General features: G+C 41.1%; 1 protein-coding gene across 9 annotated transcripts in view; it reads left to right on the top strand.

Annotated features, from left to right (window-relative positions):
- The window catches only part of CCDC113 (coiled-coil domain containing 113), a 32090-nt gene that overhangs the window by 9349 nt on the left and 3709 nt on the right, over positions 1 to 19032 (top strand). For 5 of the 9 annotated variants that reach the window (XM_041764771.1, XM_041764767.1, XM_041764765.1 and 2 more), the window contains 3 exons: positions 598 to 753; positions 6226 to 6333; positions 18348 to 18503. In XM_041764771.1, coding sequence (XP_041620705.1) covers positions 598 to 753; positions 6226 to 6333; positions 18348 to 18503 — 420 coding nt within the window. Of the gene's footprint in view, positions 1 to 597; positions 965 to 6225; positions 6334 to 18347; positions 18504 to 19032 lie in introns of those variants that run through there. The other 4 variants (XM_041764772.1, XM_041764770.1, XM_041764766.1 and 1 more) reach the window with 3 other exon arrangements.

Here is a 19032-nt window from a genome sequence, read left to right as displayed (position 1 = left end):
AGGAAAGGGAAAAAGCCTCCTTAGAGGTATTGCGTGGGTAGAGTGTGGGGATGAGGAACAATTCCTGGGTTCAGCTGTTGCCTACCACCAGTGTAAGATGGCCTGGCCTGGTGCAGCAGAGGAGGCAGGCCAGGTTGTGGAGGGAACCCAATACACCGATACAACTACAGTACAGAAGTGTCATGTGATCACAGGATGGGAATTTATGGACTGCTGGTCCTGGCCTTTCCAGGGCAAAAACAACTTTTATACAGTCTCCTTTCATAGCCCTGTTTAGACACTACCTCTTGTGGGAAGTCTTCTCTGACTGAGCCTCGCATTCTCTGGACTGGCTGAACGGCTTCCGTGTGCCCTCTGCCCCTCTTACTACACCACACTGCAACCTGTCTGAACCCTGGGTTCCTTGAGGCCGGGGACTATTGTATTTATTCAGATTTCTATCCCAGTGTCCTGCGCCAAGCAGATCCCCAGTCCATGTTTGTTGAATGACTGACTGAATGATGACCAACTTTCAGAATCTCATCCAGAACTACAAGGTAGGAGTCAGATTCAGAAGTCACAGCCTCACGTTATTTCTTTCTTCTTTCTGAGCTGTAGAAGGAAGAGGTAGGCGAGGCCCTCCATGATGTTGATTTTCAGCAGCTGAAGATCGAGAATGCTCAGTTTTTAGAGACAATTGAAGCAAAGAATCAAGAACTGATCCAGCTAAAGCTGGCATCTGGAAACACCCTGCAGGTCCTCAATGCATACAAAGTAAGGTCTTCCCTGATGGCCGGGTCCCTGAGGCCTTTCACACTTACCATTCCAGCCACAACAAGGTTCCTGTGCACCATTGCACTTCTACATAAGGGCTTGGGAGTCCCTCAGTTTATCATTGCTCCCTGATTTCTCTTGACAGAGCCATTCTCCTCAGATACCCTGAATGTTCTCACACCCCTTCTTGTGCAATGCAACCACCCAGAGAGCTTTTTTTTTTTTTTTTTTTAAATATACAGGGCAGCCCGGGTGGCCCAGCGGTTTAGCCCTGCCTTCAGCCCAGTGTGATCCTGGAGTCCCGGGATCGAGTCCTATGTCAGGCTCCCTGCATGGAGCCTGCTTCTCCCTCTGCCTGTGTCTCTGCCCCTCTCTCTCTCTCTCTCTCTCTCTCTCTCTCTCTCTGTGTCTCTCATAAATAAATAAAATCTTAAAAAAATAAATAAAAAATAAGAAAATATACAAACACCCTGACCAGTTGAATTAGGAGGTGAAAGCCATGCATCTGTTTCTCTTAATGCCCCCAAGTGATTTTTATGCAGTGAGTTTTGAGAACTAACCACATTCAGCATCCTGTTTAATTTAGGCCTCGAATAAGCACTTCCCTGCTTACAACCCTCCAGAAGAAAACTTTCTTAGCTAAAAATCAGAAAACTAACATATAATTCCTTATATGCCCAGAACCGTTTTGGGAGTGAAAGAGATACTATTAATAATGAAGTGGGAGGGATCCCTGGGTGGCGCAGCGGTTTGGCGCCTGCCTTTGGCCCAGGGCGCGATCCTGGAGACCCGGGATCAAATCCCACGTCAGGCTCCCGGTGCATGGAGCCTGCTTCTTCCTCCGCCTGTGTCTCTGCCTCTCTCTCTCTCTCTCTGTGACTATCAAAAATAAATAATAAAATAAAAAAATAATAATAAAATAAAATTTAAAAAAAAAATAATGAAGTGGGAATGATAGCCTGAATGTCCAGCCACCCTGCTAGCAATTGTCTGAAGCAGTAGTCAACTACTGTGGGCCGGTGTATCCTGCCCACCCACGTGGCCTGTGAGCTAAGAATGGTTTTTACAGAAGGATATTTGTAACTGACTACGTAGAGAATGCTACCTTTGAAACCCATTAAGCAAAATTGGTTTCTTCCCTGGAAATTCCATTCTTCTTAATAGACCTATATTCCAAAATGTACTTAATGATTATATTTTGAATTTCAGCAATAAAACATTTGTGGAAATTTGTTTTTTCTTTTGTTAATATAAGCAATTACATAATATGCTCAATTTTGCCTCTTGGCCAGCAAAGCCTAAATATTTGCTATCTGGCCTTTTACAGAGCAAGGTGGCTGACCTCTGGCCTAGTGCCTGCTTGACAATGGTGGCTATAGGCTTAGGTAACTTACAGGTGGTCTTCATTTCGCCAACACAGTGTCATTTTAAAATATAAATTTGTGGGGATCCCTGGGTGGCGCAGCGGTTTGGCGCCTGTCTTTAGCCCAGGGCGCGATCCTGGAGACCCGGGATCGAATCCCACATCAGGCTCCCGGCGCATGGAGCCTGCTTCTCCCTCTGCCTGTGTCTCTGCCTCTCTCTTTCTCTCTGTATGACTATCATAAATAAAAAATAAAAAAAAAAAATTAAAAAAAAAAAATAAATAAAATATAAATTTGTAAATAAATAAATAAATAAAATATAAATTTGTAAGTGTTTAAATTAGACTATGTCGAACAGGTGGTCTTCATTTGGCCAATACAGTGTCATTTTAAAATATAAATTTGTAAACAAATAAGTAAATAAATAAAATATAAATTTGTGTTTAAATTAGACTATGTTTGTCGAACATTTTCCTCTTAAAATTAAAAACATGAGGCCCAAAGAGAGTAATTGCCAGCTTCAAGCAACAAGTTTGTGCAGGGCTGGAGCACCTAGTCCAGTGTGTGTCCTACCTAACCCAACTGCCTCTCCCTGGCTTAAAGCATGTAGACAACATTATGCTGGCATTTTGAAACTTGTGTCATCCGTCTGCAACAGATCATCCACTTTGATCTTATCTCATCAGTAGTGAGCTTATCTGATCACTGTTATTTCAAGATGAAGCCAATCCATGTGACTCCTGAGCCCTTGTTGGCTAGAGAGCTGGGTGGTACGTGGCTACATCACATTGGATCTTGATGGTATTCTGTGGAATCAACTTATGTAGCACAGGGCCTGTCTGGCCTTGTGTAGAAAAGTCAGGGGTTTGGAGTGGAACTACTGGTTTATAAAATGAAACTGCCAAGTCCAGGGTCTGAGGTCTCTAGGACAGGTCTAAACGCAGAGGATCCATTGTTTGCGATACCCAGGCAACAGCAACACAGGCCACAGTGGGTGAAATGGGAGCTCTTCCAGTTAGAATTATAGGGGCCATCATGCCTGTAGGCCTGTTTCAAATAATAGTAAGTAGATGGGGGAGCTTGGGAGGAGATGCCCACAGGAGTCCTACTGTGGACACAGTGATGGGTTGAGGGAGAAGCAGGCTCATTTCTTCTGTGTCTCAGTTCTTAGGTCTCCTGGGGGAAGGTGGAACAGCTGTTGAGTTCTGGAGTCAGGCCTCACTTGGGTTTGAATGGGGATTCCATTAGGGACCATGGGTACGGTACTTCACCTCTTAGAGGTAGGCTTTTGTGACTCATCACCAGGATAGAGCTCTGGCTGGTGTGTGCTATATTCCTAGCAAGTGCTCAGCCAGTATTGTCAAATGAACTGCTATCAATTGAGGTGTGTGTTTAGGGGATGGGAAGGTGGCAGGAGGGACCACTTTCATATAAATACCAAACACCCAAGTATAAGACCTTGTGGAAGCATGCAGAATAACTCTTACCGATGTGTTCTTTTCAGCAGTACATATATGGACTGACTTACCAAACATACCCAGGAGCTGTTGCATGCCAGGCTCCAGGCTAAGTGCTGAGGGTATAGGTGTGAAGGAGACAGACAGGGTCTCTTCTGTGAGTTTGGTGCATGAGCTTCAGCCTGAGGGGTACCTTTTCTCTGATTTCATGCCATCAAGCCCTGCCCGGTAGAGTCTGGTAGAACATAAGCATGTGATGACAGCTGTGATGTGTCATTCCTAACTGACTGTAAACCAGCAATCCCCCTGTGGTAGGTAGAATTCCAGGATGTCCCCCAAGACTCCCTACCCCTTGGCGTATATACCCAGTGCAATCTCCAAGGCTTTGGGGTATGATGAGTTCTATGATTCAGTTCTATGATTATGTAATATGATATACCACAGTTGACCTTAAGATAGAGAGATTATTGGATGGTCCTGAGCCAATCATATGAGCCTTTGAAGGCAGAGTTCTGTCTAGAAGAAGAAGTCAGGGATTTGAAGCACGGAGGGAATTGTCTGGGTGAGAAGTTCTTCACCACTGGCTTGAAGATAGAAGAACCTCAAAATGCTGAGGGCTATGGTCACAGCTAGAAAGAAACAGATGGCAGTCTTACAAGTTCAAGGAAATGCGTTCTGCCATCAGTCTGTGACCTTGGAAGAGGACCTCAGATCCAGATGAGAGCCAGCCCTGGCCAATATCTCGACTTCACCCCAGGGGACCCTACCTGGGTGGAGAATCCAGCCTCACCATGCCTGGACTTCTGACCTATGGAAGCTGAGATAATAAATGGGTGTTGCTTCACGCCACAGAATTTGTGGTGATTTGTTAACACAGCAAGAGAAAGCTATAAAGTGCCCTTTCGGAAAAGCTAAAGTGGCCCATGGCCTGCTCAGAATCACAAATAGCTCTCCTCACATGTTTTTGAGGGCCCTGCCCAGTGGAGCCAGTGATGGCCTAGCAGTAGCCTTTGCAGTTCCATTCTTTCCTGCCCTGTCTCTGCATGGTGGGGGTAATGCCTTCCCTCCACTCTCTCTTCCTCCCCCACTGACTTTCTGGTTTGTGGTGGAGTCCTGTGCTGCCTCCCCTTCCCCTAGCACACCTTCCGTCAGTCTGGTCTCTCCCCCATGGGGCTTTCCTAAGCAGAGTGATGTTGTGCAGGATGTGGAGCAGGAAATGAGCCTTAGGGGAGGGAGGATGGGCAAGAAGGGGAATGGGGGGTAGGGGGTGTAGTGCCCTAAGGTCCCCAGGCAGCTGGCTCTAGGCTTTTCTGCAAGGTCTAAGATTTGATACCCTGGATGTATTGCGCCAGCACCCACCTCTCCCAGGCTTTTTCCTTAGCTTGGCACATTCTCCCTGCCCTCTCACCTAGACAGCCTTTCTGCCTCTACTTCAGCCTTTCAGCTCTCTTTCCCATATGCTTTCCCCCAGGGAAACCTCAACCACTGTGCTCATATTCTTAGCACTGGCACAGCTGCAGTTTTACATTGCTTCTTGCGTCTCTGTCAAGGCTGTGAACCGGCCGCAGGCTGGCAGGGCTGCGGTGTGGCTGTGGTGCTGCTCAGTGACTGATGCAGAGTGAGCACGTTCTCAGAGTTCGTTGAGCCATCCCCCCCTGGAGTCACTGGCTTCTGTCACTTGGATTACTCTTCAGCCCAGCACAGTACCTCTCAACTCCTCCAAACTGACCCTTCTCTGCAGCAAAGGGGACAAATTGGAGAAGCAAGGGCTTGTGGGGAGCTGGTGAAGAAGAACAGCATCGAGTGATGCAAGGGGAGGCTGCAGGGCAGTTTGTGTAGGAGGCCTCCAGTGCCAGTGGGCCCGCCTGAACGAGCATTGGAGACGATGGTGGAGCCTGTGGGCCCCGGAGTCAGATCACCTGGGTGCAGACCCTGGCTGACCTCTTATCTCTATGACCTTGGGCAAGTTGTTTTACCCTCTGTAGAGTCAGTTCTTTTTTCTTTCTTTCTTTTTTTTTTTTTTTTTAAGATTTGTTTATTTATTCATGAGAGACACAGAGAGAGAGAGTGAGTGAGAAGCAGAGACACAGGCAGAGGGAGAAGCAGGAGCCTGACATGGGACTCGATCTGGGGTCTCCAGGATCACACCCTGGACTGCAGGTGGCACTAAACCACTGCGCCACTGGGGCTGCCCTGGAGAGTCAATTCTTTTACCTGTAAAGTGGGATGCAGCATCATCTAGCTCATGGGGAGTGTTTCTCTCTCTTCATCTAGCTTGTATGAGTGTTCTCCACACATCAGGTGCTGTGGTCAGCTCTTTACCACAATTATCCCCCTTAAGTCTCTCCACAGCCCTGTGAGGTGACCAGCCCAAGTTTAGAGAGATTCTGGGACTTGCCTAAAGTTTCTTTTAGTAAGTAGTGGGGCAGGATTTGGGTCCTGGTGCATCTAGCCACCCGGCAGGTTTTTATCTCCCCTACCATGTAGGCACCAGAATGCTGAATACCTGAGCAGCTGTGAGAAGGGCAGGCCCAAGTTCCTGGTTGGTCTTAATAAAGAGCTGTCATCCTGCTTAATAAAGACCTGACTATCCTTCCTGTAGTTCGGAGTGATCATCTTTGCTCAAGACTTGCTGTGTTGTTATATTTCAGAGCAAGCTATACCAAGCAATGGAAATGTCTGTCAATCTGGACAAGGAGATCTTGCTGAGAAATGAGTTACTTGAAAAAATTGAAAGAGAAACCCTACAAGTAGAGGAGGTAGGAGAGGGTAAAGTGTGTCACTTCTGGTGTTTGCTTCTGTCTACAAAGGCTTGAGCCAATGTACACCAAGATCCAAGCCACCTTGGTTTTTGTCTAGAAAAGTATAGACCATAAAAGTCAAAACAGCTCTGGGCCTTTGAAAGAGGAAATGGCATCTTGAGACTCATAGTTCAGTAGAGTTACATTTTACTGTTAGGTTAGGGTCTAGAATCAGAAATCACGTAGAAATGAAATCATCTAGAAATCACGTAGGGTCCAAATAACCCTTCAGAATTCTTTCAGTGACCTGTAAAGTACCATACTCAAAGCGTCATGTATATAATATCACACACAAAAATCTATAATGCATCTAATTGGTATGAGAGGTACACATGCCAAAATAAACAGCATTCTATGTAAAGGAGAGAGAGAGTTCTTTAAATGTGTAATTTTCATTCAGTACAGTGGCTGGTGGGATAACAGACCTTCAGCCTCTGTCCTGAGCCCTCTCTGGGGCCTGTGGTCACGGAACAGATGTGTGGCATTATCTGAGCTCCTTACATCTACATTGTGATTTAGTGCTCTCACTACTTTGCTGAACATGTACAGTTGAATTTCAGCAAGTTAAGTTGTACAAAGGATGTGACTCAGAGGACTTTTTTTGGAAAGATGGGGGAAAGAGCATAAGCTTTGATGTTGCCAGGTTCTAGCTTTGAATAAGTCTTTTAGTTAGGCCTCAGTTTCTGCATCTATGAAATACGTGTCACAGGCCTTGTGCTGATCCGTTAGGACCAGAATAGCGATGCCTTGTCAGCCTCCCAAGCCATTAGTATAGTTATTAGTGGTCTTGTTTTGAATGGGCCTAAGTGTCCCCAGCAGTATGCGTGGCTCCAGACCTGTCCACAATAACTGAAAAGCCACAGGATGACTTCATCTTCAGTTTTGTCATGCATTCACATCATATCCTTGATGGAGAGCCAACACCTGCAAAAAAAACCAAAACAAAACAAAACAAAAAAACGGTCTCAGTAGAGTGGCCAGTAACAAAGTTAAAGCAAAAGTCTGTGTGCTCTCTCCATGTAGGATTTCTGTGGTATTTGGGTAGATATTTATTAAATTACAAGTGAAGCATGACAGTAGTTTTTAAAAGCCTGGTATTCACTGCTTAGTATATTTTAGGTTTCTTGTGGACTTTTTAAATAGCTCTGTTGGGTTATAATTCACATACCATGTTATTCACCCATTTAAAGTGCACATTTTCATGGTTTATAATATATTCACAGAGTGGTGTAGACACCCATAAGAAATTTTTCTGTTCCCCACCTCACCTCACTCCCACCCTCCAGCCCAGTGACCACTAATCCACTCTCAGTCTCTGATTTTGCCTGTTCTGGGCATTTCATTTAAAAGGGACCATACAGTACAATGACGATCACTTTTGTGACTGGCTTACCAATATTTTCAAGATTCATGTTGTAGTATGTGTCAGCACTTTGTTTCTTTTCATGGCTGAGGAATATTTCCTTGTATGGATGTACCACATTTTATCCATTCATCAGTCAAGAGGTTGTTTCCCATGGGTTGTTTTTGGCTGTTATGAATAATGCTGCTATGAACCTTCACGTACAAGTTTTTGTGTGAACGTCTGTTTTCTTTTCTCTTGAACATACAGCTAAAAGTGGAATTGTGGGTTGTATATGGTGATGCTATGTTTAACATTTAGAGAAACTGCAGAACTGTTTTTTTTTTTTAAGTGGCTGCACAATTTTACATTCCCACCAATATTTGAGGGTCCTGATTTCTGTACATCTTCACAAACACTTGTTATTTTCAGTTTTTGTTCATTTGTCTTTTAATGGCTGTCCTAAAGGGTGTGAAGTGATACCTCACTGTGGTTTAGATTTGAATTTACCTAATGACTAATGACATTGAGCATCCCTTCATTTGCTTTTTGGCCATGTGTGGTTTTTTTTGAGAAATGTCTATTCAAACGCTTAGCCCCTAAATTTTTAATTATTTGTCTTTGTAAGAATTCTTTTTGTATTCTGGATTAAAATACCTTGTCAGATATGTGACTTGCAAATATTTTCTCCCATTCTGTGGGTTTCCTTCTCACTTTCTTAAAGGTACTGTTTACTGGTGAGCTTCAGTCCATCTATTTTTTTCTTTTGCACTTGAGCTTTTGGTGTTGTATCTAAGAAATCATCACAATATCATGAAGATTCAGTCCTATGTCCTCTGTTTGAGCTTTATAGATCTTACATTTAGGATTATGATGCATTTCGAGTTAATCTTGTAAATTCTGTGAGGAAGGGGTCCAAAAGCTGAGAGAAGAAAGGAGATGAAGCCTGGGGTTTTGTTTTGTTTTAAGTAGGCTCTACTCTCAGTGTGGAGCCCAATGCAGGGCTTCAACTCATGGCCCTGAGATCAAGACCTGAGTGGAGATCAAGAGATCAAGAGTTGGACACTCAATGGACTGAGGCACCCAGGTACCCCAGAGATGAAGTATGTTCACAAAGTTTGTCGTATTAGCCTTCCTCTTTACCATTGCGTGGTTCTCTCCATTTCTTCCTCTGGATTCAAGTTATCATCTGGTGTTATATCCTTACTTAGATATGGCTTTGTTTCACCCTGCCTTCTTTTAATTGTTATTGTCAAATATGTTTTTATATGTCACAGATCCACAGTAGAATTATATATGTGTTGCTTTATGAATTGCTTTTTAAATCAATTAAGAGAAGGAGAATATGCAATTTTACTGTCCCTTATAATTACTTACACAATTACCTTTACTTGTGCTATTTGTTTTCTTCACATGGGTTTAAGTCACTTTCTAGTGTCACTTGTTTTCAGTCTGAAGAACTTCCTGTAGTACTAGCTTGTAAGGCAGGTCTGCTAGCAATGAATTCCTTCAGTGTGTGTTTATCTGGGAATGTCTTCACTCTTTATTAAAAAAATAAAGTTTATTTTATAATTGTTTTAGAAAATGGTGTAGAGTACAGAGTTCCCAAATAATCTCACACCCAATTTTTCCCATAATTAACATCTTACAGTGGAATATTTATTAAAATTGAAAAACCAATATTATTAATTGGCCTTATTATTAATATTTATAATTAATATTATTCATATAGCCTTGGTTTTTACCTGAGGTCCTTTTCCAGGATCTCATCCAGGATAATGCATTATGTTCAATGTCACATCTCCTTAGATTTCTCTTGGCTGTGACAGTTTCTCAAGCTTTACTTGTTGATGACCTTGATAGTTTTGTAAAGTGGTCAAGTATTTTGTAGAATGTTCTATTAGTATTTGCCTTCTGTCTTTCCTTTGGTTAGATTGAGGTTAAATGGTATTCGGGAGGATGATCACAGAAGTGAAGTGCCATGTTCATCATATCATATCAAGGAAGCGTACTGTCAACATGACTTACTACTGGTGATATTAACCTCGATCACCTGCCTGATGTAATATTATAAGGGTTTCTCTGCTGTACAGTTACTCTTTCCTCCAATTTTCAGACTCAGCTCTTTGGAAGGATGTTACTATATGCAGCTCACACTTAAGAAGTGGAGAGTTGGGGCAGCCCCAGTGGCTCAGTGGTTTAGCGCCTCCTTCAGCCCAGGGCGTGATCCTGGAGACGCGGGATTGAATCCCATATTGAGTTCCCTGCATGAAGCCTGCTTCTCCCTCTGCCTGTGTCTCTGCCTCTCTCTCTGTGTCTCTCATGAATAAATAAATAAAATCTTAAAAAAAAAAAGAAGTGGAGAGTTATGAATTGTATGGAATTCTTCTGTCTGGGACATTTGTGTATTCTCCATTTATTTTTTAAATAATTTATTTATAGCAGTATCAATTCATAGGCATTAATTTTATTATATGTACTGTTGAAGTGAGCATGGATATTTTATATGTTGCATTAAAATCGAATATTATTTGTTTCATTACTCATATTGTTTCACCTTAGGCATTGTGAGGTCTTTCAGTTGGCTTCTGTGTCCCTTTGACATATCTCATTTGTGTATGTGTGTGTGTGTGTTTAACACTTTCTTTTCTGGCACTAGAAAATGCTTGAGATTCATTTCATGTATTTCCTGCTCCAGCCCTAGAATTAGCCATTTCTCCAAGCAGTCTTGATTCCTTTTATTTGAGAATAGCATTAGAAACCAAGATCTGAGTATGCTCATTGTTTGCTTTCATTTTTGAAAGATAATTTTACTAGATATTGAGATTCTTAATCACTTAATTCACAGTTTCACTTAATTCACTTTTAACTTTTAAAAACAATCTGACAGTGTTTTCTTTCCATTCAACCCTTAGAATGTCATCCCACTGCCTTCTGGCCTCCATTGTTTCTGATGAGAAATCACCTGTTGTTCTTGTTTGGTTTCACCTGAATGTGATGAATTGTGTTTTCTCATTGCTTTCTATATATATATATTTTTTTAATTTTTTTTCCCACTGAAGATGGAGCTCTTTATTTTTTTAATAATAAATTTATTTTTTATTGGTGTTCAATTTGCCAACATACAGAATAACACCCAGTGCTCATCCCGTCAAGTGCCCCCCTCAGTGCCCGCCAACCAGTCACCCCACCCCCACCCTCTTCCCCTTCTACCACCCCTAGTTCATTTCCCAGAGTTAGGAGTCTTCCATGTTCTGTCTCCCTTTCTGATATTTCCTACCCATTTCTTCTCCCTTCCCCTCTATTCCCTTTCACTATTATTTATATTCCCCAAATGAGTGAGACCATATAATGTTTGTCCTTCTCTGATTGACTTATTTCACTCAGCATAATACCCTCGAGTTCCATCCACGTCGAAGCAAATGGTGGGTATTTGTCATTTCTAATGGCTGAGTAATATTCCATTGTATATATATAAACCACATCTTCTTTATCCATTCATCTTTCGATGGACACCAAGGCTCCTTCCACAGTTTGGATATTGTGGATATTGCTGCTAGAAACATCGGGGTGCAAGTGTCCTGGCATTTCATTGCATCTGTATCTTTGGGGTAAATCCCCAGTAGTGCAATTGCTGGGTCATAGGGCAGGTCTATTTTTAACTCTTTGAGGAACCTCCACACAGTTTTCCAGAGTGGCTGCACCAGTTCACATTCCCACCAACAGTGTAAGAGGGTTCCCTTTTCTCCGCATCCTCTTCAACATTTGTGGTTTCCTGCCTTGTTAATTTTCCCCATTCTCACTGGTGTGAGGTGGTATCTCATTGTGGTTTTGATTTGTATTTCCCTGATGGCAAGTGATGCAGAGCATTTCCTCATGTGCTTGTTGGCCATGTCTATGTCTTCCTCTGTGATATTTCTCTTCATGTCTATTGCCCATTTCATGATTGGATTGTTTTGTTTCTTTGCTGTTGAGTTTAATAAATTCTTTATAGATCTTGGAAACTAGCCCTTTATCTGATACGTCATTTGCAAATATCTTCTCCCATTCTGTAGGTTGTCTTTTAGTTTTGTTGACTGTATCCTTTGCTGTGCAAAAGCTTCTTATCTTGCTGAAGTCCCAATAGTTCATTTTTGCTTTCATTTCTTTTGCCTTCGTGGATGTATCTTGCAAGAAGTTACTGTGGCCGAGTTCAAAAAGGGTGTTGCCTGTGTTCTCCTTTAGGATTTTGATGGAATCTTGTCTCATATTTAGATCTTTCATCCATTTTGAGTTTATCTTTGTGTATGGTGCAAGAGAGTGGTCTAGTTTCATTCTTCTGCATGTGGATGTCCAATTTTCCCAGCACCATTTACTGAAGAGACTGTCTTTATTCCAGTGGATAGTGTTTCCTCCTTTATCGAATATTAGTTGACCATAAAGTTGAGGGTCCACTTCTGGATTCTCTATTCTGTTCCATTGATCTATGTGTCTGTTTTTGTGCCAGAACCACACTGTCTTGATGACCACAGCTTTGATCAAACTCCTCAGATCGTAGGGATAGAAGGAACATTCCTCAACATCTTAAAAGCCATCTACAAAAAGCCCACAGCAAATATCATTCTCAATGGGGAAGCACTGGGAGCCTTTCCCCTAATATCAGGAACAAGACAGGGATGTCCACTTTCACCACTGCTATTCAACATAGTACTAGAAGTCCTAGCCTCAGCAATCAGACAACAAAAAGGCATTAAAGGCATTCAAATTGGCAAAGAAGTCTAACTCTCCCTCTTCACCCATGACATGATACTCTACATAGAAAACCCAAAAGCCTCCACCCCAAGATTGCTAGAACTCATACAGCAATTTGGCAGTGTGGCAGTATACGAAATCAATGCCCAGAAGTCAGTGGCATTTCTATACACTAACAATGAGACTGAAGAAAGAGAAATTAAGGAGTCAATCCCATTTATAATTGCACCCAAAAGCATAAAATACCTAGGAATAAACCTAACCAAAGAGGTAAAGGATCTATACCCTAAAAACTATAGAACAGTTCTGAAGGAAATTGAGGAAGACACAAAGAGATGGAAAAATATTCCATGCTAATGGATTGGCAGAATTAATATTGTGAAAAAGTCAATGTTACCCAGGGCAATTTACACGTTTAATGCAATCCCTATCAAAATACCATGGACTTTCTTCAGAGAGTTAGAACAAATTATTTTAAGATTCGTGTGGAATCAGAAAAGACCCCAAATAGCCAGGGGAATTTTAAAAAAGAAAACCATATCTGGGGGCCTCACAATGCCAGATTTCAGGTTGTACTATATATATATATATTATTTAAATATTTTTATATATATTTAAAATATATATATATATATTTTGCCTGTCATTCAACATTTTGGGTATGATGTGTCTTGGTGTGGATTTATTTCCAGTTTCCTACCCAGAGTTTAAGTTTCTTGGATGTGTGGCTTAATATATTAAATTAAAAAATAATTTCATCAGATTTTGGCAGTTTTCAGCCATTGTTTTCTTGAATATTTTTTCCTTTCTCTTTTTCTCCTGTTAATTCTATTACATGAATGTTGGTACACATAGTGGTGTTCCACATTTCTCTGAGACTGAATTTTCCTTCTTTTTCCTCTGTGTTTTCCATATTGCATGATCTCTATCAATCTACCTTCAAGTTTACTAATTTTTTATTCTGCTGGCTCAAATCTGTGATCTCCTCCCATAATTTTTCATTTCAGTTATTATATTGAAAATATTCTAAATTTTCCATTAAAAATTTCTCTCTATAGATATTTTCTATTTGAGGAAACATTATCATCATAAGTTTCTTTCTTTAAAAATGGTCACCTTGTTTCTTTGAACATATTTATAATAACTGCTTTGAAGACCTTGTCTGCTAAGTCCACCATCTGGACTCCCTCAAAGGTAGTTTATGTTGCCTTCTTTTTTTCCAGTGTGGATCACACTTTGCTGTTGCTTTGCCTATTTTAGATATTTTGTTGTAAACTAAACATTTTAGATATTATAGCAATGCTGGATACTAATCCCACCTACCTCTTGCTTATTTGGTGATTTGGCTGGAATAATTTAGTAAAACCTGTTCCTCTAGCGGTTGGTAGCCTCTTATGTTGCCTTAGAGGGGGCAGCCTTGATCATGGATACAGTTCCTGGCAACCAGGAATGATTGGTGTTTCTGCTGAGTTCTCTTTGACTCTTCCCTTCACTTCCCTCTGAGCTTCTGGCTGGCCTGCTTCTATTGGTATCATACCCAGCTGTTAGCCTCCATTAATTACTAGCTGATTGCTCTGTTGCTTTCAACATTAACTGCCACACATTCTGATCTAGTCAAAGTCAGGCCTGTTTATAGGGACTTTTTTGGCAATCTCTGAGATTTGCTCCAATCCCAAGAAGTCTCTTAGTGATCTCTTTCTCTGGTTCTGTTGAACATCTAGCTGGTCTACTGTTTTGCTTATTGCTACTAATATCATGGAACTTCCAGCGACCTCGTAATTGCTCATCCCAAAGATCTCCATTGTTTTCCACAAAGTACTTAAGCATGAACTCCCCACACTTTGTTCCAAATAAAGTCAGTCTTTCCAGGCAGCATTCTAGAGCTGTTTTATAACCTTTCCCCTTGAATAAAACTTCTGTACTGCTACACTGGATCTGAGGGTGGGAACAGTGGTCCATCTGTCTTGTAACAGCCCTGCTCTACAGGTGGATGCTGGGTAAAGATTGTAATTCCTGGTCAAAAGCACATCCCTCATAGCTGTAGAACTTTTTTTTTTTCTTTAAGATATTATTTGAGAGAGAGAGAGAGAGAACATGCATGAGTTGGGGGTAGGGGCAGAAAGAGAGGGAGAAACAGATGCCCTGCTAAGCAGAAAATGGGATGTGAGGCTCAATCCCAGGACACTGAAATCATGACCTGAGCGGAAGGCAGATGCTTAATGGACTGAACCACTCAGGCACCCTTGTAGAACTTTTTTTTATAAAAAGATTTTTATTTATTCATCTCTCTCTCTCTCTCTCTCTCTCACACACACACACACACACACACACACACATAGGCAGAGACACAGGCAGAGGGAGAAGCAGGCTCCACGCAGGGAGCTTGACATAGGACTCAATCCCCAGTCTCCAGGATCAGGCCCTGGGCTGAAGGTGGTGCTAAACCACTGAGCCACCCGGGCTGCCCCTTATTTTTAATGGCTTTTAACGCCAAGGTTCTTGCTCCTTCGTTATATTTTATCTTAAGTATTCTTTAATCATTATCCTCACAGGGGTGTCCACTGATAGTTCCAGGTCAATGTTAGACTTCCCTATGCTAGACAAAGCAGATATTCACTGAATGCTTCTTGACAAGTTTTTATTGCATTCTGACAAGTTAATTAAAAAATAATTGTTTTGGTTTTCTTCAAAGTGAATTAAAGTAGTGCTTCAAACTAGAAGGTGCAAACCAGTCACCTGGGGATCTTGTTAAAAGGCAGATTTTTTTTAATCTTTTTTTTTTATAAATTTATTTTTTATTGGTGTTCAATTTGCCAACATATAGAATAATACCCAGTGCTCATCCCGTCAAGTGCCCACCTCAGTGCCCATCACCCAGTCACCCCCACCCCCCGCCCACCTCCCCTTCCACCACCCCTAGTTCATTTCCCAGAGTTAGGAATCTTTCATGTTCTGTCTCCCTTTCTGATATTTCCACTCATTTTTTCTCCTTCCCCCTTTATTCCCTTTCACTATTTTTTATATTCCTAAAAGGCAGATTCTGATTGGATAGGCCCAAGAGTCTTCATTTTCACCAGTTTCCAAGTGATGCCAATGCCATAGACTTATACTTTGTGAAGCAAGGAATGAAAAGATGGTGCTAGGCTAGGAAGGTTCAACATCATAAGAATGTTAGCTCTGTTTAAGTTGAGATGTGAAATCATGGTATTCCAATTAAAATACCAAGTAGATTTTTAAAAAGGATTTAAATAAATTGACTCAAAATTCTTTTGGAAAAATAATATCCCCCAAATTCTTAAGTAGATGAGTGGACTAGCCCTACCAGATACTGAAACATGATATGAAGTTACAGTATTTAAAACAAGCTTGTGAATAGACTGGAAGATCAAAGAGAAAAAATAGAAGTCTTATGATGAGCCCTAACAGATCACATAGATGTCATGTATACGATCAAATATCTGATAAAGTTTTGTTATTGATGCAATTTATGGTAAAGGCATTGCAGTGAGGCACAACCAGATTATTCAATAAATCATTTGGGATGAGTAGGTGGCCATTTAGGAAAAAACAAAGTTGGAGCTATGTGTGTTATGGTGAAATTAATCCACATGTGTCAGAGATTTAAATGTAAATGATAAAACCATTAAAGTCCTAAACTTAATAGTGGGAACATTTTTATTATAACCTCAGAGTGGGGAGAACTTTTGAAGATTACATACATACATACATGCTCATGGATGGGCTTCTCAACCTAGACGCCACTGACATTTTGGGTCAGAAAATTCCTTGTTGTAGGGGACTGTCCTATGCCATGTAGTGTGTTTAGTGGCATCCCTGACCTCTACCTACTAGGTGCCAGTAGCACTCTCCTAGTTGTGACAACCAAGAATGTCTCCAGATATTGCCAAATGTTTCCTAGGAGCACAGTTGCCTCCCCCACACCTGTTGGTTGAGAACTATGGTCTTAGAACAGGCAATTTCACTTTCAGTAGTTCATCCTACTGATGTACTTGCATATTTACAGTATAACTTATACCCAGAAGATTAGTAATCACAGCATTGTTTATTGTAATAGCAGGAGATTGAGGAGCTGAGTGACTGTGAGGACTTGTTATGTTACAATGGAAAATGGAATACAGTGGAAATGAATACAATGGAAAATGATGCAGCTGTTAAAAAGAATGAGTAGTTTTTTTATGTGTTGATGTAGAAGGATCTTCAGTATTTATTGAGTGAAAAAGAGTTGGAAGTGTAAAAGTGAATAGCATTGGCTACTCTGTGCAAAAAAGATAAATATACATTTATATGAATGTAGATCTCTAGAAGAATATGCAATACCTAAAAATAGTGCATGCTTCTGGGAAGAACTGTGTGGCTGGGGACAAGGTGGGCTGGGAGATCGTCCTGTATACTTTTATACCATTTGAATTGAATGTATTGCCTATTCAGAACAGTTAAAATAAAACAGAGGTGGCTGGGTGGCTCAGTGAGTTAAGCTTCTCACTCTTGTTTTAGCTCAGGTCGTGATCTCAGAGTCATGAGATCAAGCCCTGCATCAGGCTCTGCACTCAGCATGGAGTCTGCTTGAGATTCTCTTTCCCTCTCTCTCTGCCCCTCCTGCTCATACACTCTTTCTCTAAAATAAATAAAACTTGGGGCAGCCCGGGTGGCTCAGTGGTATAGCACTGCCTTCGGCCCCAGGCATGATCCTGGAGACCCGGGATCGAGTCCCACATCAGGCTCCCTACATGGAGCCTGCTTCTCCTTCTGCCTATGTCTCTACCTCTCTCTTTCTCTCTCTCTCTCTCCTCTCTGTGTATTTTCACGAATAAATAAAATCTTAAAAAAATAAAATAAACCTTTAAAGAATAATAAAGGACATTGCCAATTCAAAAAATCCACTCAATTAAGACAAATTAATTTTACTGTATGATAATTTTAAATATAAAATTTAAAAAGACAGATATTTCTCAAAAAGTTGAATAATGATTGATCCAGCAATTCTACTTCGGGATACATATCCCATATAATTGAAGGCATGAACTTGAAAGGATGTTTGTACACCCATGTTCATAGCAGTACTATTTCATGATAGCCCAGGGGTAGAAGCAACCCAAGTGTCCATTGGCAAGGTAAATGGAGAAGCAATGTAGTGTATACATATGTATGTATGTATGTATGGTATGTAGTGTATACATTAATTTAGCCTTAAATAGGAAGGAAATTCTGCATATAACACAGATAAGCACTGAAGACATACTGTGTGAAATAAGTCACAAAAGGACAAGTATTCTATGATTCCACTTATATGAGGTACTTGAGGAGTCAAATTCATAGAGATGGAAAGTAGACTGGTGGTTGCCAGGGCCTCGGGGAAGTGGTCCTGAGGCATCAGTGCTTTATGAGTTCAGGGGTTTAATTTGGGAAGATGAAGAAAGTTCTGGAGATGGATGATGGTGAAGCTTGTACAACAGTGTGAATGTACTAAATGCTACAGAACTGCACACTTTAAAATGGTCAAAATGGGAAACTTTATGTTATGCGTATTTTACAAAAAGACAGGAAAGTGAGTTGAGTCCGATCAAATCAAAATGTACATAAGTACATAGTTTTCCCCCCAGAGAACCCACCAAACCTAAGAAATCACAATAAGGAAAGCATATTCTTTAAGGGAGGGAGGGAGGAAGGAGGGAGAACTTAGACTGCACTTACTGTTTCTGAACTGAATGAAAACATCGCCATTTGTAAAAAAAAATAATAATAATAATCAGAATCTTTGAAAATTTTAACATTATTTTGAGAACTGCATTGAAACTGGAGAGAGATGGGTCAGGGCCAGTAAGTCCAGTAAGCCAGGACCACCAGGGATCCCTGGTTTAATATGTCCTTCCCAACCCAGGACCGGGCCAAGGCTGAGGCTTTGAACAAGAAGCTCCGCAAGCAGCTGGCTGAGTTCCGCTCTCCGCAGGTGATGTTATATGTGCGGGAGAAGATCTTAAATGGGGACCTGGAGAAGACCATCAAGATGTGGGAAAGGAAAGTGGAGATAGCAGAGGTAAGTCTCAGAGAACCCCCAAGATAGGCTGTCTTTTCTGTCCTTCACGTTTTTGTCTAGAGTTATATTTTTCAAGCCAAGAATATGGGTGTTGGGATATGTAATGTCTGTGAGAAATCTCAGCAGTTTCTTCAGGGAAATATAGAGGAAAATGAAAGATGCCCTCCCTTCCTCCCTCCCTCCCTTCCTTCCTTTCCTTTCTTTCTTTTTTTTTTTTTTTTTTTTAAGTTCCCTTTTCAATATTAGGGACAGTGTCTTTTCAGGTGATTGGGAAGAGACTCAGTAGTCATAGTATGTTTTTAGTTGCTTGTTTTCTTAATGAATTCTGGAAATTTCTGAATTCCTTCCCCCACCATTGGTAATTTAGTGATTACTACTTTATACATGGAGAAGCCAGTATTCTTAAAAAATGAGATAATAATGGATTTTTAATACCACTCAGAACCCGATTCCATGCATTTACATAGTTGCCATGTGTCTTTCATTTTTTATAATCCCGTAGCCTTTCTGTATGATATGGTGTGCTCAG

Source organism: Vulpes lagopus, chromosome 8 (genome assembly GCF_018345385.1).
Source record: "Vulpes lagopus strain Blue_001 chromosome 8, ASM1834538v1, whole genome shotgun sequence".
NCBI lineage: Eukaryota > Metazoa > Chordata > Mammalia > Carnivora > Canidae > Vulpes > Vulpes lagopus.
Note: the sequence above shows the minus strand (reverse complement) of the source record. Positions and strands in the feature narration are given on the sequence as shown.